General features: G+C 68.5%; 1 protein-coding gene across 1 annotated transcript; it reads left to right on the forward strand.

Moving 5' to 3' along the window:
* Nucleotides 1–260: 260 nt before the first annotated feature.
* On the forward strand, nt 261–18,868 carry TMEM132B (transmembrane protein 132B). Its single transcript, XM_045576115.1, has 9 exons — nt 261–312; nt 6,265–7,231; nt 7,696–7,842; nt 12,439–12,625; nt 14,118–14,261; nt 14,696–14,901; nt 15,061–15,328; nt 16,147–16,338; nt 17,646–18,868. The coding sequence occupies exons 1-9, from the start codon at nt 261–263 to the stop codon at nt 18,780–18,782; spliced, it is 3,300 nt and encodes a 1,099-aa protein (XP_045432071.1). The 3' UTR covers nt 18,783–18,868.
* Nucleotides 18,869–22,645: the final 3,777 nt, after the last annotated feature.

The following is a 22,645-nucleotide window of genomic DNA, read 5'->3' on the forward strand; positions in this document are numbered from 1 at the left end:
AGATGTATTTTTTAAAAAGAACCAGGCAATCCTTATTAAAAAAAAGAAAAAAGAAAAGAAGAAGGAAAAGACTCGGCCGCCCCGGAGCCCCGCCCCCCACCCCTTGCGCCCGGACGGGCATCCTCGCCGGGCGGCCGTGGCTCCCGGCTCCGTGTCGGTGCTTTATTTTCTGCTGAAAAGGCTCCCGCCCTCCTCATTGACCTGCTTTCAGGAGCCGCCGGGTGCGAGCTCAGAGCGGGCGCCGCCGACAGCCCGTCGCCATGGCGACGCAGGTGGTAAACACCGGCCTGGTGATGCTGCGGATGCTGCCCAGTGGGCTGAGGGGCGAGGCGCTGGTGGGCTAGTGAGGCCGGGGGTTTGGGGCCCGGGTCTGGGCTCCGTCCGGCGGGAGATGGCCAGGGAGCATCCAGCAGGGGCCCTCCAATGCCTGTCCCCCCCTTTTAAAAAAATTATTTTTATTGATGTCAGAGAGGAAGGGAGAGGGAGAGAGAGAAACATCCCGGAGGAGAGAGAATCATCAGTCAGCTGCCTCCTGCACGCCCCCCACTGGGGATCCTGTCCCTTGGCTGAAATCGAACCCTGGACCTTTCTGTCCACAGGCTGTCGCTTTACACACTGAGCCACTCCAGCTAGGGCTGTATTCCCTTTTTCTTAAAATTTATTTTATATTTTTTATGGACTTCAGAGAGGAAGGGAGAGGGAGAGAGAGACAGAAACATCCACGAGGAGAGAGAATCACTCCTGCACGGTGCCCCACCTGGGGACCTAGCCCACCACTGAACCCTGACCTCCTGGTTCACAGGTCGGCGCTCAACCCCTGACCCCCAGGGCCCAGCCTGCACTTCCGCGCCCAGCCACCAGCTCACATGCACCTGTACTTACCGGTCCGCACGCCCAAGGGGGACGCATTGTCCCGGCCAAACGCCCCCTCCCCGCCCCAGCTCCGTCCCAGCGTCTGTCCGGCCGCCCCGGCCCCAGCCCGAGCCCCAGAGCTCTGCCCGAACCCCGGGCTCCTCCCGCGCAGGGCTGGGAGCCGGGAGGAAGCAGGGGGCTGTGCTGGGCCTCGGGGAGCCCTGGCCGGCCGGCGGGTGAGCTGGGGTCTGCCCGGTCCGTGGGCACAGCTCCTAAGGGACCCCCCGCCCCCCAGTCTCTCTGTCACCGCGGGCCAGGGGGTCCCTGCGAGGGCGCTTTTCCGGCCGCTGCCCCCCGTGTCTCTGAGAGGGAAGGACAGTCTCCATCAGCCCCCGCCCCCCAGCGCAGCTGAGCGGGGAACAAAAGCCCTTTCATAAAGCGTGCCCGCGGGAGCCAGGGACTCAGCGGCCTCTGCCCCCTCCGAGGGGGTTTTCGGGGTGCCCGCGGGGAGGGACGAGGGCTCCCAGCAGGGAGGGGCTGGAGGGATTTGGGGGGGCCTGGGGGGCAGCCTGGAGCTCAGGACGTCCTGCTGCCAGCCCTCAGCCGCCCCGGGAAGACCAGCTGTGTCCGGGGTCCGGGTGGGGGAGGAGGTGTTCGCTCCATTCGGGGAGCACGGCGAAGTGGCCGGTGGGTGCCCGCCTGAGGAGGCCTGGGGGCCCGGATGCCCTCTCTCCCAGAGGCCCCTGCCCGCTGTGGGGTTCCTGTCGCCAACAAAGAATCCGAGCAGATGACGTCATTACGCCTGAACGAGTGGTTTCTTTCTTAAAAGCATTTTTATTGATGTCAGAGGGTCAGGGGGAGGGAGAGAGAGAAACGTTCGCGATGAAAGAGAGTCCTGGACCGGCCGCCTCCTGCACGCCCCCATGGAGGATGGAGCCCGCCACCCGGGCCTGTGCCTGGACCGGGAACCGAACCCTGACCTCCTGGTTCCCAGGCCGATGCCCAACCTCTGAGCCAGGCCGCCGGCCGGGCGGGTTTTCTTTCGGAAGCAGCAGTGGGTCTGGGTTCAAGGCCCCAAAACACTATCAATTGTCCCTCAGACAAACCACCCGGGCTCCCACCGCGATGACGGCCTCGGCCACTAGGTGGCAGTGTTGCTGTGCTCGAGGCTGCGGTTCCCATGGAGGGGCCAGGGCCAGGGGGTGGCTGGGGGGGAGGGGGCGCCCAGGGCCTGAACCCCCGGGGACCCTGGCTGGTCCAGGGGCCACGCTGTCCTCTGGGCCCCTGCCTTCCCGGCTGGTCCTGCCCCACACGGAATAAGCTGGGAATGAAATTCGATTTGAAAAAGCTGCTGGTGAGAAGCCTGGGCCCGTGTGGCGAGGAGGGTTCTGTTTCTCCTCGCATTCCTGGAGGATTAAAAAAAAAAGTCTATTCTTATTGATGTCAGAGAGGAAGGGAGAGGGAGGGAGAGAGAGGAACATCCACGATGAAAGAGGATCATGGACCGGCTGCCTCCTGCACGCCCCCCACTGGGGATGGAACCCACAAACAGGGCCTGCGCCCTGACCGGGAATCGAACCTTGACCCCCTGGTTCCTAGGTCGACGCTCACCACTGAGCCATACCGGCCGGCTGCGCAAAAGAACCGACGTTGACCTCAGCAAGGGCGATGGCGGGAGGGCCGGTCTGAGTTAGCGGGGAGTCCACAGGCAGCCCTGTCCGCCTATTCTATTCCTGTAACCCTGGGGTCGGCAAACTGCGGCTCTTTGGCCCCTGGAGTGTTTAGCCAAGGCCAGCTCAGGAGTGCCCTCATTAAGTTCATAACCCTGTGCCTACCTACATAGTTTCAGTTTAAAAAACGTGGCTCTCCAAAGAAAAGTCCATCGCTGTGCTGTTGGTATTCGGCTCTGTGGACGGATGAGTTTGCCGACCACGGCTGTCGCCAGTTCCCTCAGGGTGTCCCCCCGCTGGGTGGCGGGGGACCCCGTTTGGCACAGATGGACATGGGAGCTCAGGGGGCCGTGGGGAGGGGTCTGGGTCCATGCATCCAGCACGGCCGGCTGGGGACACGCCGGCCCCCGGGGGGGGGGGTGTCCTGCGCCCTGGGGCCTCTGCCGCCTCCCGCCGGCCGGGTTCGAGCTGCCAGGGCCGGCCGGTGCATTTCCGTCTCCCCGCTGCCCCCCACGAGGCGCCCGATGCAGAGTGAACGTGCCCGGGAATCGACAAGGTCACCCGCCTCCTGTGGCCGCGGCAGCTGACGAGCCGGCAGGGGGTCGGCACGGCTGTCACCGCGATCCATACGGCCCATCCGCACGGCGCTCCTGTGCCCGCCGAGCGCCACGCCGCCGGCGCCAGCACACGCGTGTTCCTGCGTGTCGCCTCTGCCTCCTCACTGACGGGCAGACTGTGCGTGAGGGAGCAGCCCAGCTGTTTGATCCCACTTCTTACTTTTTAAGTTCTCACTGATTTCAGAGAGGAAGGGAGAGCAGACGGGGATGTCCTGAGGAGAGCGCCTCAGGGACCGGCTGCCTCCGCAGAGAGGGCCTGTGCTCTGCCCGGGCGCAAACGCCACGCTTCCCGCCGGGCCCTCCGAGGGGGGGACACGCTCCCCGCTCCCCCGCTCCCTCCCGCGGGGACCACGGCCCGTCCCCTCTGCGTCCCGCGCTTTCGGTCTGCGGCGCCGGGAGGAGCTGGAGGCAGCCCCGAGCCTCCCTGTGAGGGAGGAATGTCAGTGTTTCTCCTCGATCGATCGAGTGAGCAGGACGCGTGTGCTCCGGGAGCAGACACTTCTGGAGGAGCACGGCGGGAAGGCGCGGGTAGATGCACTGCGGGGGGCTGTGTCCCGCCCCCCCCCCCCCCCGGAGGCCCCGCGCTCAGAGCCGGAGCGGCGTCTGCGACGTGTCCATGGCGTGGCCGGGGTCCAGCTGGTGACCTCGTCGTGGCTCTGAGAGCCGCCGTCCGGAGACCGGACGAGAGGGACGGGGCTGGCGGAGTCCCTGGGCAGCAGGTCACTGAGGCCGGAGGGCGGCGTGGATCCCGCCCCCGCCCCCCGCCCACTGCGGCCGGCCGCCCAGACCCTCCCGGCCTCCGGTTATCTGTGCGAGGAGGGGACAATCGTCTCCACAGAGTCAAGGATATTGTGAAGCTTAAGGGAGCGAACACCTGTACACGCTCAGAACAGAGCCTGGTGGTTCATAGGGTTCTGTGAAGGACGGGCTGGTGATGGTGGTGGTGGTGATGGCGATGATTGTAGTGATGATGATGGTGATAATGGTTATGAGGACGGTGGTGGAAATGATAGTGATGGTGGTGGTGATGGTGGTGGTGGTGATGGTGGTGATGGTCATGAGGATGGTGGTGATGGTGATGATGGTGATGGTGGTGGTGATGGTGGTGGTGGTGATGGTGGTGATGGTCATGAGGATGGTGGTGATGGTGATGATGGTGATGGTGGTGGTGGTGGTGGTGGTGGTGATGGTGGTGATGGTGATGGTGGTGGCGATGATTGTAGTGATGGTGGTGGTGATAATGGTGATGAGGACGGTGGTGGAAATGATAGTGATGGTGGTGATGGTGGTGGTGGTGATGGTGATGGTGGTGATGGTGGTGGTGGTGATGGTGGTGATGGTGATGATGGTGATGGTGGTGGTGGTGATGGCGATGATTGTAGTGATGATGATGGTGATAATGGTTATGAGGACGGTGGTGGAAATGATAGTGATGGTGGTGGTGATGGTGGTGATGGTGATGAGGATGGTGGTGATGGTGATGATGGTGATGGTGGTGGTGATGGTGGTGGTGGTGATGGTGGTGATGGTGATGAGGATGGTGGTGATGGTGATGATGGTGATGGTGGTGGTGATGGTGGTGGTGGTGATGGTGGTGATGGTGGTGGTGATAATGGTGATGAGGACGGTGGTGGAAATGATAGTGATGGTGATGGTAGAGATGATGACGGTGATAATGATGACACGATGGTGGTGAGTATAGTGATGATGATGATGATGATGGTGGTGGTGGTGGTGATGGGGATGATGGGGGAGGTGGTGATGGAGAGGGCGGTGAAGGTGGTACCTTAGTGATGATGGTGATGATGGGGACGATGGGGAAGATGGTGATGGGGACGATGATGAAGGTGGTACCTTAGTGATGATGGTGATGATGGAGAGGATGGGGAAGGTGGTGATGGGGACGATGGGGAAGGTGGTACCTTAGTGATGATGGTGATGGCGACGGTGATCCTATTCCTTCCCTATTCACCACCTTAAAGGGGTCGCCGGCTGTCTTGGCAGTCGGGGCTGAAGGCCCTGAGCACCTGTTTTCTTGTTCCCCGGGGAACCGGGCCGGGCTGGGATGGGGGAGAGTCACTGTGACCGCAGAGCGAGGGCCCCGAGCTAACCACTGAGCCGCACAGAGCCACGGCCGCGGCCGGGGGAGTGGACGCACAGCGGCACGATGGGGCGGCTGCTTCTCCTAAGTGCCGCCTCCTCCTCCCGCGTGGGAGGGCCGGGCTGGCTCCGCACACCTGGCTCCGGCGAGTGCCTGCGATGCCCTCCGCCAGCGTCTGTGTGTGTGTGTGTGTGTGTGTGTGTGTCCGGCGGCTGCAGGCTCGCCCTGAGCGCCATCGGTCCGGCTCTTGGGGCGGCTGTCCGCACACAAGCGGAGCCACAGAGGCTGCTGGGCCGGGGGAGGCTCCGGGGAAACGTGTCGGGGAAGTGATTAGCGGCCGCTGGCGGGACCAGGCCAGTCAGCCGGGAACCGGAAGCTGTTCTCAGAGGGAACTCCATAGAGGGGAACGGGGATGGCTCCTGGGGGGAGGGGGAGGGACCAGGGATGCGGCCTGGGCACCGGGAGGCGCTGTTGGGGTGGGGAATGGCTCCTGAGATGGCTCCTGAGGGGACTGGGGGGGGGGGAGGAGAGGGACCAGGGATGCGGCCTGGGCACCGGGAGGCGCTGTCGGGGTGGGGAAGGGTTCGGGACGCGGTGAGAGCCGGCCGGCTGGTCGTCCGGCTGTGGGGTGGGTTGTGGGGGGCGTGTGGGAGAGTGACGGGGGATGAATGGGAGGGGCCTGAGCTTTTCAGACCACGGACATATTCTCTTTTGTTTTTTAAATATATTTGCATTGATTTCCGAGAGGAAGGGAGAGGGAGAGAGAGAGAGAGAGAGAAACATTCCTGATGAGGGAGAACCATGGCCCGGCTGCCTCCTGCACGCCCCCCACTGGGGATGGAGCCCGCCACCCGGGCCTGGGCCCCGACCGGGAATCGAACCGGGGACCCTTCAGCCCGCAGGCCGGGCTCTATCCACTGAGCCACACCGGCCGGGCGGCCACAGGAGCCCTGGATCCGGGGCAGAGGGGGCGGCTCCCGTTGCCCTGGGTGCTGAGCCATGGGGTGGGGGTGGGGGTGGGAAGGGGGATGGGGAGGGGGGTGGGTGCCGCGCTCATCTCCGTCCCCCGGGACCGGCTCTCACGCCCCGTCCTCGCCCGCAGGGACGGCGGGCCGGGCGCCGGCGGACTTCTCCTCGCTGCCCGCCTACCTGCCGGCGCGGGTGCGGCTGGCGGGCGCCGACCAGGCCTTCCTGCTGCGGGAGGCGCGCCAGGACGTGGCCGCCGGCAACGCCAGCCTGGGCGCCCGCGTGGAGCCCTTCTTCCTGCGCCGCGGCCGGGCCCCCGCCGTGCACGCCAGCTACGGCCCCTTCGCGGCCGCCAGGCCCGTGCCCCCCGCGCTGCTGCCGGCCGCCCCCGGCCCCGCCGCGCTGGCCCCCGGCCGCCTGCGGGCCCACGTGCTGGGCAGCGCCGTGTACGCCAACCGGCCGAAGGTGCAGACGCTGTTCTACGTGGCGGGCGCGGCCTGGGGCGGCGGCGGCGCCGGCGGAGACGGTGAGGGAGGCGGCGCGGACGGCCAGGGCCTGCCCTGCGTGAAGATGTCCGCCTTCCCCGAGGCGCGCGAGGTGGCGGCCAGCTGCCGGCTGCGGGGCGCGCCGGGGCTGTGCGTGGCGGAGCTGGAGCTGCTGCCCGAGTGGTTCAGCTCGGGGCTGGACCTGGAGCCGGCCGACGCGGAGCCCGCGCTGCTGGGCGGCACGGCCCTGGAGCTGTTCGCCTCGCTGTTCCCCGCCGACGCGGCCGGCCGCTGCCCGCTGCCCGACGACGCCGGCCGCTGGGCCAGCAACCACATCCCGGCCGGGCCCGGGCCCGCCCGCCGGCGCGTGGGCAGCGTGGTGGTCTACCCGACCCAGGACGACCTGCGCTGGGCGCCGCCGCGGGGCCTGGGCCGCGGCCTGGCCCTCTCCGCGCCGCTGAACCTGGTGCGCCGCGGCGGCCGCGCCACCTTCCTCCTCTCGCTGGCCGGCGGCGCCCCGGCCGCCAACTTCACGCTCAGGTGAGGGGGGCGGGGCGGGGCGGGGGCGGGAGGGGGGAGGGGGGACGGGTGAGGGGGGGGCGGGGGCGGGGGTGGGAGGGGGAGAGGGAATGGGTGAGGGGGGGGGGGGCGGGGGCGGGGGCGGGGGCGGGAGGGGGGGGGGGGGACGGGTGAGGGGGGCGGGGGCGGGGGCGGGGGCGGGAGGGGGGAGGGGGGACGGGGAGGGGTGGTGGGAGTGGGGGAGGGGGGACGGGGAGGGCGGGGCGGGGTCAGCGTGGCCCTCCGCGGTGGTCCATGGCTCGGCCCTGAGCCCAGCGTGGCCCCCGGAGGATCGGCCCACAGCCCGGGCCTGCGTCCTGCCCGGGAATCGAACCCTGGCCTCCCGGCTCAGAGGCCCACGCTCGGCCCTGAGCCCGGCCCGGCCCCGGGCTGTACCCCCGTCCTCCTGGCTCCGCCGGAGGAGCTCACGCCCGCCCCCCCCCCAGGATCCGGGCGGCGGCCGGCGTGCGGATCGCGGCCGTGAGGGTGAGTGGCGAGGAGCAGTGGGCTGTCCAGGAGGAGATCGACAACAGCGGCGCCCAGGCCACGGCCACGCTCACCTGTGCCGGCCCCCACCCCGACCCGCAGGGCAGGTGAGCGCCCGAGGCCGCCCGGTGGGGGCGGGGGTGGGGGTGGTGGGGGCGGGGGTGAGGATGGGGGGGGCGGGGGTGGGGGTGATGGGGGTGAGGGTGGGGGTGATGGGGGTGGGGGTGGGATGATGGGGGTGGGGGGCGGAGGGGTGGGGTGAGGATGGTGGGGGTGGGGGCGGAGGGTGGGGGTGAGGATGGTGGGGGTGTGGGTGAGGATGGGGGTGAGGATGATGGGGGTGGGGGTGGGGGTGGGGGTGAGGATGATGGGGGTGGGGGTGAGGATGGTGGGGGTGGGGGTGAGATATGATGGGGGTGGGGGTGGTAGGGGTGAGATGATGGGGGGTGTGGGGTGGGGGGTGAGGAATGGTGGGGTGTGGGGGTGGGGGTGAGGATGATGGGGGTGAGGGGTGGGGGTGATGGGGGTGGGTGGTGAGGATTGATGGGGGTTGAGGTGGGGGTGATGGGGGTGGGGGTGAGGATGATGGGGGTGGGGGTGAGGATGATGGGGGTGGGGGTGGGGGTGAGGATGATGGGGGTGGGGGTGAGGATGATGGGGGTGGGGGTGGGGGTGAGGGTGATGGGGGTGGGGTGGGGTTTGAGGCTGATGGGGGGGGGGGTGGGGTGGGTGGGGGGGTGGGGGTGGGGGTGGGGGTGGGGGGGGGGGTGGGGGGTGGGGGTGGGGGGGGGTGGGGGTGGGGGTGGGGGGTGGGGTGGGGGTGGGGGTGGGGGTGGGGGTGAGGGTGATGGGGGTGGGGGTGATGGGGGTGGGGGTGGGGGTGGGGGTGGGGGTGGGGGTGAGGATGATGGGGCTGAGGGTGGGGCTGGGCGTGGCTGCAGAACCTGGTGGTGGTGGCGAACGGAGGAGTCAGCGAGCCGGCCTGCCTGTGATGAGGGACGCCCCTCGAGCCGCTGGCAGCTGCAGGCTGCCCCGCGGGAGTCGAACCCTGGCCTCCTGGTTCCTGGGGGGGCGCTCGGCGCTGCGGAGGGGGCGGGCGTCTGCGGGGCGGCCTCGTCACAAACCCCGCGGTAATTCGCGCCGGACGGAGCCCCCGTCGGCGGCCGCGGTCAGGATGATGGATGCCGGGGGCTGTCGTTAAACGCCGGCCAAGTGGCTGACGGATCGGCTGTCAGCGGCCTCTGGCTGGAACAGGGAGGAAATGCGATTTAATTATTTTCAAACTGAACGCAGGGTGACGAGTGGGGCCGCCTGAGGCCGGGCCTGTCCCCCCCCCCCCCCTGTCCATGTGGCTGACGCTGCAGCCACCGGAGATCTGACTAAACACACACTTCCTGCCCGGCGGCCGGGTGGCTCAGGGGGTGATGCTGACCTTTGAACCAGGAGGTCAGGGTTCGGTTCCGGTCGGGGCACAGGCCGGGTGCAGGCTCCACCCCCGGGGGGGGGCGTGCAGGAGGCAGCCGGCCCGCGATTCTCTCTCCTCACGGACGTTTCTGTCCCTCTCCCTCTCCGGGAGCCATATCCCCAGGTGAGGATCTAAAAACAATAAACAGCCGGAACCGGTGTGGCTCAGTGGTAGAGCGTCGGCCTGAGGACTGAAAGGTCCCGGGTTCGATTCCGGTCAAGGGCATGGACCTCGGTTGCAGGCACATCCCCCGTGGGGGGCGTGCAGGAGGCGGCTGGTCCGTGTCTCTCTCTCATCGATGTTTCCAGCTCTCTGTCCCTCTCCCTTCTTCTCTGTAAGAAATCAATAAAATACATTAAAAAAAATAAAAAACAATAAACAAAGCAAACAAAACCCAGCGTGACCCCTCGCGAAGGTCACGGAGGGACTCTGCCCGGGTCTGTCTGGCAGCTGAGCCGGCGTCCGGCCGGCCGAGGGGCCCGGTCTCCAGTCCTCCCCTCCTCGCCACCCTCGGCCCGGCCTCGTGGGGGACGGGGCCAGCCCACAGAGGCGCCCTGTCCGCTGCCCGGCTGGCGGCCCCGTGGCCGGGCTGAATGGCGCTTTCACGCGGCTCCTGAGCTCGGCCGGCTCGGCCGCGGTGCCCGCCGGCCGGGAGTGCCAGGGTCCGGTGCCAGCACAGCGGCACGGCCATGGGCGTGGTGCGGGCGGCCGGTGCCCTGGGGCTGCGTCTGGGAGAGAGGAAGCGCCAGGTGGACCGCGGCCGCCCCCTCCGGGCTCAGCGCTCCCCGGGCCTGTGCAGGCCGAGGGGCGGGAGGGGGCGGGGATGGGGAGGGGGCGGGAGGGGGCAGGAAAGGGGCGGGGATGGGGAGAGGGTGGGAGGGGGGCGGGGAGGGGGGCAGGGAGGGCGGGGAGGGGGCGGGGATGGGGAGAGGGTGGGGAGGGGGGCGGGGAGGGGCGGGGATGGGGAGGGGGCTGGAGGGGGCAGGAAGGGGCGGGGAGGGTGTGGATGGGGAGAGGGCGGGAGGGGAGCAGGAAGGGGTGGGGAGGGGCAGGGATGGGGAGAGGGCGGGAGGGGGGCAGGGCGGGGCGGGGAGGGTGTGGATGGGGAGAGGGCGGGAGGGGGGCAGGGAGGGGCGGGGTGGGGCGGGGCACCTGCACAAGCATCCTTCATGGCGGTGGGACCACGTAAAGTCACATGTAATTTTTAAAAAATATATTTATTGATTTTTTACAGAGCGGAAGGGAGAGGGAGAGAGAGTCAGAAACATCGATGAGAGAGAAACATCGATCAGCTGCCTCCTGCACACCTCCCACTGGGGATGTGCCCGCAACCTTGACCGGAATCGAACCTGGGACCCCTCAGTCCGCAGGCGGACGCTCTATCCACTTAGCCACACCGGTTCTGGTTCTCCATTGATTTTTAGAGAGAGCGGGAGGGTTGGAGGGAGGGAGAGAGAGAGAGAGAGAGAGAGAGAAACTGGTTGCCTCCATCATGCATCCCGCCTTGGGCCAGGGAATCACACCCACAACCCCGTACGTGGACTGGAACCCAAGGCCCTTCGGTGTGTAGGCCACGCTCTACCCACTGAGCACGCCGGCCCCTCTCTCGCCCCTTCCACCCGCCCCCCCAGGAGCAGTGACCTCCCTCCCCCCCGCCAGGCGCCCGCTGCGCTTATGCGCCGCTGGGTGTGCGGCTCCCGGAGGCCGGCCTCTGTGGGGTCACACGGCCGGCGGCCGGCGCTGCGTCCTCGGCGAGGGCCTTGCCCGGCGCCTCAGCAGGGGGTCGCGCGGACGGGGACAAGCGGGATAATGACGGGGCGCCCGCAGCCCCTGCGCCCCCGGGGCCCAGCCGGCCGGCGCGCGGGCGCCACCCCGGGACCCCGGCCTCGTTAGCAGCCGCTCTCACCGGGCGCCGAGCCGCCGAGCAGCTGCCGGCAGGCAGGTCGGCCAATGAGGCCCTTTCCCGCCGGAGAGTGCCGGCAGGGCAGGCTCTCGGGAAGCGATTCGGCTGGCTGCGTGTGCTCTGCTCTTTTTTTATTTCTTTAGAATGTTTTTATTGATCTCAGAGGGGAAGGGGGGGGGAGAGAGAGGGGGATGGGAACATCCGTGATGAGGGGGAATCACGGACCTGCTGCCTCCTGCACGCCCCCCACTGGCGATGGAGCCTGCACCCTGGGCCTGTGCCCCGACCGGAATCGAACCCGGGACCCTCCGTGTACAGGACCAGGCTCTATGCACGGCACTGGGTGGTTTCTTGCATTTGGATTTAATTATTCCCATTGAGAAGTGCCAGGGTGGGATTGGGTGATGGGTCCTGTGTGACAATGTGACCCTGGGATCCGGGGAGTGAGGGCGTGTGTTACAATGTAACTCACATCCGGTGAGTGAGGGCGTGTGTTACAATGTGACTCTCAGATCCGGGGAGTGAGGGCGTGTGTGACAATGTGACTCTCAGATCCGGGGAGTGAGGGCGTGTGTTACAATGTGACTCTCAGATCCGGGGAGTGAGGGCGTGTGTTACAATGTAACTCAGATCCGGTGAGTGAGGGCGTGTGTGACCATGTGACTCTCAGATCCGGGGAGTGAGGGCGTGTGTTACAATGTGACTCTCAGATCCGGGGAGTGAGGGCGTGTGTGACAATGTGACTCTCAGATCCGGGGAGTGAGGGCGTGTGTTACAATGTGACTCTCAGATCCGGGGAGTGAGGGCGTGTGTTACAATGTAACTCAGATCCGGGGAGTGAGGGCGTGTGTTACAATGTAACCAGATCCGGGGAGTGTAGGACGTGTGTGACAAAATGTGACTCTCAGAAATCCCGAGGCGGATGAGTGCGCGTGTGATTAACAAAATGTGATCGCTCAAGAGCCGGTGAGTGAGGATGGTCGTAGTGTGACAATGAAATCAGACTCTCAGATAACCGGGAGACGTGAGGGCGTCCCGGTGTTACAATTGTGACTTCTCAGATCCGGGGAACGTGAGGGCCTGTGGTGACAATGTGACCCTGGGATTCCGGGGAGTGAGGGCGTGGTATGTGTAACCAATGTGACTCTCAGTTCCGGGGAGTAGGGCAGTTGTGGTGTTGTTACAATGTAACTCAGATCCGGGGAGTGAGGGCGTGTGTTACAATGTATCTCCTCCATCGGCTGTGAGGGCGTGTGGCAGCTGTTCTCCGTGCTGACGGGGACGTGGCCGGTCACCGCACGCGCGTCCTCGGACACGTGTCTGTCTGTCCTCCAGGGGGAACGGCTCCCTCTCGGAGATCCTGCAGGTGGACCTGGGGGTGGACAACAGCAGTGACCTGGCTGGGGCCCAGCCCGTCACGTGGCAGGCGGAGTTCCCGGGCGAGGACGCGGCCGGTGAGCTCCTGGTGTCCGAGATCTTCGTCAGCCAGACCAGCTTCGTGGGCATCGTGCCCCTGGCCATGGTGAGCGAGGCGGGCGGCCGGGGTTTTCTCTGAGCGCTTCACACAGTGCGTGTTTGTTTTTTTTAATTGATGTCAGAGAGGAAGGGAGAGGAGAGAGAGAAACATCCATCAGGAGAGAGAATCACGGACCGGCTGCCTCCTGCATGTCCCGGGCCTGTGCCCTGACCGGAATCGAACCCTGACCTCCTGGCTCCTAGTTGAAGCTCGCTCCACCAGCGGGCTTTTTTAATTTAATGCATTTATTGTAGATTGTCCTCGGAGATCCATCACAAAGCCTTCCATTCACACTGAACCTCAGGGACAAAAAGGGAGGAGGTCCACATCATAGGTGGTGCCCCAGGGAGCCGCAGGCCCTGGGTAACACGGGGGGCTGGGGGTGCGCCCCTGTTCCGTTTGCGGAGATGCCCTGGTGTGCACAGGCCGCTCCGGGTCCCTCCCACCGCACCCCTCCCCGGCGCCCCGCTCCGCGCCACCCAATCCCCCCCTCACCACCTTCCCCCGCGCCACCGCATCCGTGCCCTCCACCGCAACCCCCCGCAGCACCTCCCTACCCTGGCACCCCCGCTCCCGCCCCCCCACCCCACAACCCCTCGCGCCCGCTGCGCCCCTCCTCCGCGCCCCACCCTCCCCCTGCTCCACCCCTACCCCCCCGGCACCCCAGCTCCGCCCCGCATCCCCCCGCCACTCCCCCGCCACACCCGCATCCCCCCCCGGCGCCTCAACACCGCGCCCCCTCCTCCCCCCGCACGCCCCCGCTCCGTGCCCCCCCGCTCCCCCCCGTCACCCCTGCCCCTGGCGCCCGCTCCGCAACTCTCCCCGCCCACCTCACCACCTCCCCCCACGCCACCCCTCGCCTGGCGCCGCCCCCCTCACTCCGCGCCCCCACCCCGCCACCCCCTTCCCCCTGGTCGCCACACCGTCGCTCCCCCTTCCCCTCTTGTTCCGTCCACTCCCCTCCCCCGTGCGCCCCGCTCCGCGCCCCCTCCCCCCCGCACCCCTCCCCCGGCGCCCCGCTCCGTGCCCCCTCCCCCCCGCACCCCTCCCCCGGCGCCCCGCTCCGTGCCCCCTCCCCCCCCGCACCCCTCCCCCGGCGCCCCGCTCCGTGCCCCCCTCCCCCCCCCGCCACGCACCCTCCTGGCGCCCCGGCTCCGCGCCCGCCTCCCCCGCACCCCCCCGGCGTCCTCCGCTCCGCGCCCCCCTGCCCCGCACCACGCTCCCCCGGCCCCCCGCGCTCCGCGCCCCCCCTCCCCCCGCTCGCACCCCTTACCCCGGGGACGCGCCCGCTCGCGCCCCTCTCCCTGCCACACCCTCCCCTGGCGCCCCGCTCCGTTGCCCCCTCCCCCCCCCCGCAACCTCCCTCCCCCGCGCCCCGCTCCGTGCCCCCCCCCCCCCCCGCACCCCTCCCCCGGCGCCCCGCTCCGCGCCCCCTCCCCCTGCACACCCCCTCCCCCCGTGCCCGCCTGTGACCTCCCGCCCCCCCCCTCCCCCGCAGGACACGGAGATCGTGAACACGGCCGTGCTGACCGGCCGGCCGGTCTCGGTGCCGGTGAAGGTGGTGGGCGTGCAGGAGGACGGCTCTGTGGTGGCCGTGGCCGAGGCCCTGGAGTGCCGGTCGGCGGACGAGGACGTCGTTAAGGTGCTGCCCCGCCGCCGGCTCCCCCGCCCGGCCCTTTGGGGTTCGGCCCCTTTTCTGTCCGGGTCCCCCCCCACCCCCCCGTCACTGCCCCCGCTGACAGTCTCTGGGTCCCCCGGTCACTGCCCCCCCGCTGACAGTCTCGGGGTCCCCCGGTCACTGTCCCCGCTGACAGTCTCGGGGTCCCCCGGTCACTGCCCCTGCTGACAGTCTCTGGGTCCCCCGGTCACTGCCCCCGCTGACAGTCTCTGGGTCCCCCGGTCACTGTCCCCGCTGACAGTCTCGGGGTCCCTCGGTCACTGCCCCCCCGCTGACAGTCTCTGGGTCCCCCGGTCACTGTCCCCGCTGACAGTCTCAGGGTCCCCCGGTCACTGCCCCCGCTGACAGTCTCGGGGTCCCCCGGTCACTGCCCCCGCTGACAGTCTCGGGGCCCCCAGGTCTCGGGGCGCTGCGACGCGGTGTTCGTGAACGGCCGGGAGATGCGGGGCCGGGCGGACACGGCCGTGAGCTTCACGCACCGGCACTTCACGGCGCAGCTGGAGGTGACGGTGTGGGCGCCGCGGCTGCCCCTGCAGATCGACGTCTCGGACACGGAGCTGAGCCAGGTCAAGGGCTGGCGGGTGCCCGTGGCCCCCAACAGCAGGTGAGGCGGGGGGCGGAGGCCCCTCCGGCCCCGGTGACCCCCCTCGGCCCCCGGTGACCCCCCTCGGGCCCCGGTGACTCCCCTCGGCCCCCGGTGACCCCCCTCGGCCCCCGGTGACCCCCCTTGGGCCCCGGTGACCCCCCTCGTCTGCCGTGCCAGGCCCGCGCGGGACAGCGAGGACGAGGAGGACGAGGAGCGGCGGGGCCGGGGCTGCGCCCTGCAGTACCAGCGCGCCCTGCTGCGCGTGCTCACCCAGTTCGTGGCCGAGGGCCCGGAGCCGGGCCAGCGCACCCACCTGCTGGGCCCCGACTGGCAGCTGGACGTCACCGACCTGGTGCGCGACTTCCTGACGGTGGAGGAGCCGCGCGTGGCGCAGCTGCAGGGCCGCACGCTGGCCGGCCGCGAGCCGGGCATCACCTCCGTGCAGGTGGGCGCCCCCCCCCCCCCCCCCCCCCCCCCCCCCCCCCCCCCGCTGGTCCCTCCAGACCCCGCCCCCAGGCCCCGCCCCGGCGCCGCCCCAGACCCCACTCCAGGCCCCGGCCGGCCCCATCCCTGACCCAGGCCCCACCCACTCTGCCAAGGCCCCGCCCCCAGACCCCTCCACACCCGCCCCGCCCCGCCCCCCACGCCCCGCCCCCAGGCCGCCCCCTCCTGCGGTCTGTCCCTGGGGGATGCACCTGTGCACACAGGGCCTGGCTGATTACCTCCCGCCCATGAGCCCTGCCCCTGAGATTCCGCACTCTCTTCCCTGATCACCAGTTTCCGTCACCGGAAACCCCGTCAGTTTTTGCCTCTGAGAGACTTTTAGGGAAATATAAAATGTCTTTCACCGGCGCTCAACTACACCCACAGCGCACGCAGCCAGGGGGGGGCGCTCTGCTGTTTAGTTTTGTTAGTCCTCCCCCGAGGATGCTTTCTCACTGAGTTTTACAGAGAGTAAGAGGGAGGGAGGGAGGGAGGGAGGGAGGGAGAGAGAGAGAGAGAGATTGGTTGCCTCCTGCATGCACCGACCAGGGGGTTCTAACCCTTGACCAACTGACGCTCTAACCACTGAGCAGCACGGCCAGGGCTCGCTGCCGCCGTCCGGTTCACGCAGGCCCCCCTGGGGACACCCTGCCACCGGGGCTGGAGGAGGGGCGGAAGGCGGCGGGACAGGCCTCTGGGTCCTCGGGCGGGGGTGGCGGAGAACGGGGGCGGGACGGGGGTGTTGACGGGGAGCGGGGCCCACGGGCCCTCCGCCCGCAGGTGCTCTCGCCCCTGTCGGACGCCATCCTGGCGGAGAAGACGGTGACGGTGCTGGAGGAGCGCGTGGCCATCGCCGAGCTGGGCGTGCAGCTGGTGGCCGGGCTGGCGCTGTCCCTGCAACCGCACCCGGCCGACCGCCGGGCCATCGTCTCCACCGTGACCGCCCAGGATGTGCTGCAGGCCCCGGGGCAGGTGAGGCCGGCGTCCTGGGAGCCCCCTCTTTGTCCCCCGGCCGCCCGGCCCCCGGCCCCTCCCCCAGCCCCCCGCCCCTCCCCCGTCCCGCCGTCCCCTCCCCCGGCCCCGGCCCCTCCCCCAGCCCCTCCCACGTCCGGCCATCCCTTCCCCCGGCCCTCCCCCGGCCTCTCCCCCTCCCCCCCGGCCCCTCCCCCCGGCCCCTGGCCCCCCGGGGGTCAGCACGGCGCTCGGACCCGGGCGGGGCGCTCGGGCTGCCTCCGTCTCCCAGCGCTCGGGGGAGCAGACGCGTTTGTCCCACACGGTTTGTTAAAAAACATGTTTTTATTGATTTTTCCGAGAGGGAGGGAGAGGGAGAGCGAGAAGCATCCATGGTGAGAGAGACACATGGACCGGCTGCCTCCTGCACGCCCCGCACTGGGGATGGAGTGCGCGACCCGGGCCTGTGCCCTGCAGGCCTCGAACCCTGACCTCCCTGCTGGCCTCCTGGTAGGGAGGTTGGGGGGGGAGGGAGGGGGTGGCTGCCCGGGGGCTGATGGCTGCGCCTGAGTTTGGCTCAGATGCGTAGCCGGGCCTTTGGAGCGTTTCCGGAAAGGTCAGAGCGAGCCGGCGGCCGGCGGTGGATGGGCCTGGGCCTCGGGGTTAGCGAAGCCCAGCGCTCGCTCCGCACCGGCGGCCGCGGGCCCAGGCTGCGCAAAGCGAGGCCGCGGAGAGGTTCCCCGGCCAGCGTGGCCCAGTGGTTAGTGTCGGCTCTCCCACCGAGGGCGGCAGTTCCACCCCCATCACAGGCATGGCCCTGGCGGCGGGTTCGACTCCCGGCTGCATTCCGGAGGCAGCCAACCCACGTGTCCCTCTCACCTCGATGTCTCTCTCCCCTCCTGCCTCCCTTGTACTCTCTCTGGAAATGATTGGGGGGGAAATACCCTCATGTCCTAGCTGGTGTGGCTCAGTGGGTAGAGCGTCGGCCTGCAGACTGAAGGGTCCCGGGTTCGATTCCGGCCAAGGGCACCTGCTCCGGTCGTGGGTCCGATCCCCAGTAGGGGGCGTGCTGGAGGCAGCTGATCCGTGATTTCTCTCTCATCGTGGCTATTTCTCTCTCCCTTCCTCTCTGAAACGAATAAAAACATATAAAGAAAATACCCTCGGGCGAGGATTCATCAAAACGAACCCCAAACCCCCTCAGGACGCCCCCTCTCCTCCGTCTGCGTGTCTGAGGCCCGGGAGGCAGGGACCCCATCCCGCTCCGCGGGCCCCCCCCCCCCAGGGTCCCGCCGGCTGACCGCCCGGCGCTCGGTCTCCTCCTCCAGGAGGCGATCGTGAGCGTGTGGATCCTGTTCAGTGACGGCGCGGTGACCCCCCTGGACATCTACGACCCGCAGGACTTCTCCGTGGCCCTGTCCTCGCTGGATGAGATGGTGGTGTCCGCGCGGCCCGGCCCGCAGCCCTGGTGGCCGGCGGTGGCGGCGGAGGGCGAGGGCCAGGGCCCGCTGCTGAGGCTGGAGCTGCTGCTCAGCGAGCCGTGCCAGAAGACCAAGCGCCGGAGCGTGCTGGCCGCGGGCACCGGCACCGTCCGGGTCCGCTTCGACCCCCGCGGCGACCGGGGCCGCGGGGGCCCCAACGACATCGGGGGCGTGAGCCGGGAGTACCAGGACCCGCTGAGCAACTCCATCCCCGGCGGGGGGGGCGGGGAGAGGGCGGGCCCGGGGCGGCCCGGCCACGGCCCGGGGGACGGCGCCAACCGGAGCGCCACGCCGCCCCCGCCGTGGCCCCTGGGGCGGAAGGACACGCAGCGGCCACGGGACCCCGACGCCTTCACCAGCTTCCCCACGCAGGGCCGGTCCCAGGGCCCCCGCCCCGCCGGCGACCTCACCGTGGCCGCCCGCGGCCTCACCGACCTGGAGATCGGCATGTACGCGCTGCTGGGCGCCTTCTGCCTGGCCATCCTGGTCTTCCTGGCCAACTGCGTGGCCTTCGCCTGGCAGGCCCGGCACAAGCGGCTGGCGGGCGGCGAGCAGGGCGCGCTCCCGCACGCCCACGACTGGGTGTGGCTGGGCCACGAGGCGGAGCTGCTGGAGAGCCCCGTGGACGTGACGCTGCCGTCCGAGGAGGCCGCCTCGCCGGGCCGGGGGCCGCCCTACGAGGAGAGGAACTTCCTGCTCAACGGCGGCTCCCCCGAGGCGCTGCCCAGCCAGCTGCTGCGGCCGCCGGACTACGCCTACGGCAGGGACCTGCGGCGCCCGCCGCCCACGCCCGCCGGCCCGCGGCGCAAGCGGGTCAAGTTCACAGCCTACACCACCATCCTGCCCGAGGAGGGCGGCGCCTATACCGACGCCGTGCTCTTCCACGGCGAGGAGGGCGGCGTGCAGTGGGTGTGCCCCGACCTGGGCCGCGGGGACCCCCGGGACTTCCAGGACTACATGGAGAGGCTGCGGGACCAGATGTGAGCGGCCGGCGCCATTCACCGTTATGCCTTCTGTTTGCGCGGGGGCGGGGGGCCCCGGGCGGGCGCCGGCGCGGGGCGTCTGCGGGGCCAGTCCACCGGGGGTCCAGTTGGAACAGGTCAGAGCGCGGGGAGGAGAGCTTCTGGGGTGGGTTTTTAGCTTTTTTTTTTTTTTTAAATATATTTTATTGATTTCTTACAGAGAGGAAGCGAGAGAGATAGAGAGCTAGAAACGTCGATGAGAAAGAAACATCAATCAGCTGCCTCTTGCAAAACCCCCCCCCCCCCCCCCACCGGGGATGTGTCCACAACCAATGTACATGCCCCTGACCTGAATCGAACCCGGGACCTTTCAGTCCGCAGACCGACGCTCTACCACTGAGCCAAACTGGTTTCGGCGTGTTTTTTTTGTTTTGTTTTTTTTAAAATAATTTTTGTTGATGTCAGAGAGGAAGGGAGAGGGAGAGAGAGAAACATCCACGAGGAGAGAGCATCATGGACCGGCTGCCTCCTGCACGCCTCCCACGGGGGATGGAGCCCGCACCCCGGGCCTGTGCCCTGACCGGGAACCCCATGGTGAAGGGGGTGTACGTTGGGAAATGTCCCCGAAACAGCGCCTGTGGTTCTGGAGGACCCTGCCCCCCCCCCCCCCCCTTCTGCCCGCTGCGGGTCCGGCTCCGATCCGGGGTCAGACCGGCTAGAAGGACAGGCTGTGGTCCCGCGACGCCCACAGGGGAGGACTCGGCGTTGACCTTCCCGCCCCGGACCCCTGAGGCACAGCGACCTGGGACAGGCGCCCCGAGTCGCGGACTGAGCCGCCCTGGGCGGGGCCCGCGCTTTTTCTCCGCCTTCGCCGCCGCCTCCGCCCGCAGCCGCCAGAGACAGGAAGACAAGACACGTCTTTCCCCTCGGCCATCTGTTCCATTTCCACGCGTCTCAGTCACGCCGTGCTCCCCCGGGGCCCCGGGAGGCCCCCCTCGTCCGGTTTACCGTCTCTCTGTCCCCCACGCGCACCCAGCCGCCAGCCCGCATCCCCTCCCTCGTCTTCCCTCCGTTTTGTGGGGAACCCTCTCACTTTTGGGGACGCGGGGTTCTGTGGGACATGGGGTTCTCGGAAACCGTGCGGGGCGGCGATCCCTCCCGTTTTCCACACGAAGCGGGAACGCTCTTCGGAGCAGTCCTGACCCCAAACAGCTCTGTCTCCGGAGTCGGGGGGCCGGGGGAGCCCCCAGCGCGTCTCCGGGGCGGAAGGACTCGGAGTAGCTGTGGGCTCCGCCAGGTGCGTCGGCCGCAGACCCCTATGCAAGAGGGACTCCCCTCAGACAGATGTCCCATCCCCCAGGACACACCCGTTTGTAAAAGGTAGGAGATGTTTGAACTGAGCAATACGTAATCCATAGCAAACCCCCACCCCCCACGATGATCCTCCCCCAAAGGTCTCCCCAGAAACGACTCTGGTGGAGAGGAGACTCCACAGGTGCCCCTAACGGGTCCCCCCCAAATTCATGCATCAAATGACAGTCAGCGCCCACGGAGCAGCCGCGCGGACACCCAGGCGGGCAGTGCGGGAGCCGATCATTTGACATGAAAGCGGCGCCCCCAGGTGTGGAAACCATGGCCACGGGCGCCTGCACGAAGCCGGGGTCCCCGGATGCTGGACCCTCACTGCGAAGTCGCCTCCCCACCGTCTTGAGTCAGGAGCCTCCGGAGAAACTGAAGGTCAAAGGCGGGAACAGCTCGCACCAGCCCCTGGGGGGGGGGCGCCCCTCCGGAGGCCCCGGGCCGGGCCGCACCCCACGTGGCCGAGGACTGAGGGTCCCAGAGGGCGCCGGGTGGAGATTGCCGACGCCTTGCCCACGGGCTTCCAGGCGGCAGTCACTGATGACGTCACCGATGACGTCACATGCGCCCCGGGGCCGCTGGTCCCGCGTTGAACCTGGGGGGGAGGGAGCGGAGCGGAAGGGGAGGATGCAGCCGGGACCCCCCACCCCAGGCCGGACCAGCTGCTCCGGGAGCGGTCGAGGAGCGGGGCCCCTGCTGCTCGGTGGGCGGGGCGGGGCGAAGGTCAGGTGCTCATGGAAACTCCCAGAATCCTGCTGGGCTGTCAGGTGCCCCCCCCCCCCCCACGGGACACGGGTGTGCAGGCCCCTCTGGCTTCACCTCGAAGCCGGGATGGGAGGAAATAAAGGCCACGTGCGCGCGGGGCCCGGTGAGCAGAAGCCGCGGTTCTGTCCGGTTCTGTCCGGTTCTCCGCGTGTCGCCCAGCGTTTCTGTTAAAACCCACAGAACTAGCCCCGCCCAGAGCCGGGATGAGCGGGTTCTTAGCCCAAATCACAGCGCCCCGGGGCCGCCCGCCCGGCTTTCCAGAGCTTCCGGCCCAGACACCCCGAGAGCGGAGCCGTGACCCCAAGGCAGCCACCGGGGCGCAGCCCCCGCCTCGTGGGCCCCCCCTTTCTCCTCCCTCCGCAGAGGCCAGCGGGGCGGAGGGCCCCGGCTGTGACTGAGTCCTGTTTGGGGGTGGGGGGGCCCAGGTGACCAGGAGGCCCCGGGTGAGGCCTTGGAGAGAAGCAGAAGCCGCCACCCTGGGCGGACTGGGGTCCCCCCACTGAACCCCGGAGAGCGCTGCGCCCAGGAGGGCACCCTGCCCGCCGGCTGTCCCCTCTCACCACCGACCGGCTGTCCCCCCCCCCCCCCGCAGGGAGCGGGGGTCACACCTGCCCCCGGCGGTAAGGCCCACACAGCCCGCTGCCGTGGGGGTCGCCCCGCTGTCAGGTCCGCTGTGTGACGGCGGCGCCGGGGATGTCGGGGTGCTGCCCCAGCCCAGGCTCTGTCCGTCCGTCCGTCCGTCTGTCCGTCCGTCAGCGGGGGACACTGTCTGCCCTCGGTGGGTCCTGCGTGTCCTCCCCCCACCCCCAGGGTTTTCTAGTCCGATCATTCCAAAACCGTCTCTCTGCTCCGTCCTGGTCTCTGCCCCCCGCACCCCGGGGCTCCCCCACCAGCCGCCGCCCCCCCCCCCCCCCCCGTCCCCGCTGTGGGGGGCCGTGGGCGGGGCTGTGTGAACACACGAACGGCAGAGATGTTTGTATGTCACATGAGCAGCGCCGCCAGGCGGGTCAGGATACACACACGTCAGAGCATGCAGTGCTGCGGGCCTCTGGGTGCGGACACACGCACACGCACACGCACACGCGAGGGGCGTGGCGCCCGGAGGCGCCGGGGGAGGGGCTCGCGGGCCGGTCGCCGGGACCTGCCTCGACATCCTCATCTCACGCGCCATGACTTTTGGGTTTTTCTTTTTCCCTGGAACTATTTCATAAATAAAGTGACTCCCTTTTTCAGCACCCAGCTATATTCTAACCACAGGGTAACGCTTCCTTTTTTAACGGAAAATAAACATGGAAATAAACACTGAAACCTTCTTCCCTGGTGCCTCGTTCTGCCTGCGTGCTGCCTTCTCCACCTCAGCGTCTGTGGGATGGGCTCATGGGTCTATATAAAAAAATATATTTTTTTACGGAGAGGAAGGGAGAGGGACAGAGAGTCAGAAACATCGATGAGAGAGAAACATCCATCAGCTGCCTCCTGCACACCCCACTGGGGATATGCCCGCAACCAAGGTCCATGCCCTTGACCGGAATCGAACCCGGGACCTTTCAGTCCGCAGGCCGACGCTCTGTCCACTGAGCCACACCGGCCAGGGCCAGTTCTTCATCTGAGGACAGAAAGGAGCCCCCTCACCCCCCTGACCTGTGCCCGCTGCTCGGGAGGCCGCCCTGCAGCCTGGCGCCTGGGGCCAGTCTGGCTGCTCCCTCACGTCCCCGAGCAGCTTCAGAGACCGGGAGAGCGAGTAAGGCGGGGGCACTGACA

This window comes from Pipistrellus kuhlii, unplaced genomic scaffold, assembly GCF_014108245.1.
Source record: "Pipistrellus kuhlii isolate mPipKuh1 unplaced genomic scaffold, mPipKuh1.p scaffold_m20_p_74, whole genome shotgun sequence".
NCBI lineage: Eukaryota > Metazoa > Chordata > Mammalia > Chiroptera > Vespertilionidae > Pipistrellus > Pipistrellus kuhlii.

Bases quoted from the DNA above. Each gene is read 5' to 3' on its own strand.
- TMEM132B (XM_045576115.1), top strand. From the start codon at position 261: ATGGCGACGCAGGTGGTAAACACCGGCCTGGTGATGCTGCGGATGCTG. The intron at 14,262-14,695 runs GTGCTGCCCCGC...CGGGGCCCCCAG, and splicing joins CGGACGAGGACGTCGTTAAG to GTCTCGGGGCGCTGCGACGC. The intron at 14,902-15,060 runs GTGAGGCGGGGG...CTGCCGTGCCAG, and splicing joins CCCGTGGCCCCCAACAGCAG to GCCCGCGCGGGACAGCGAGG.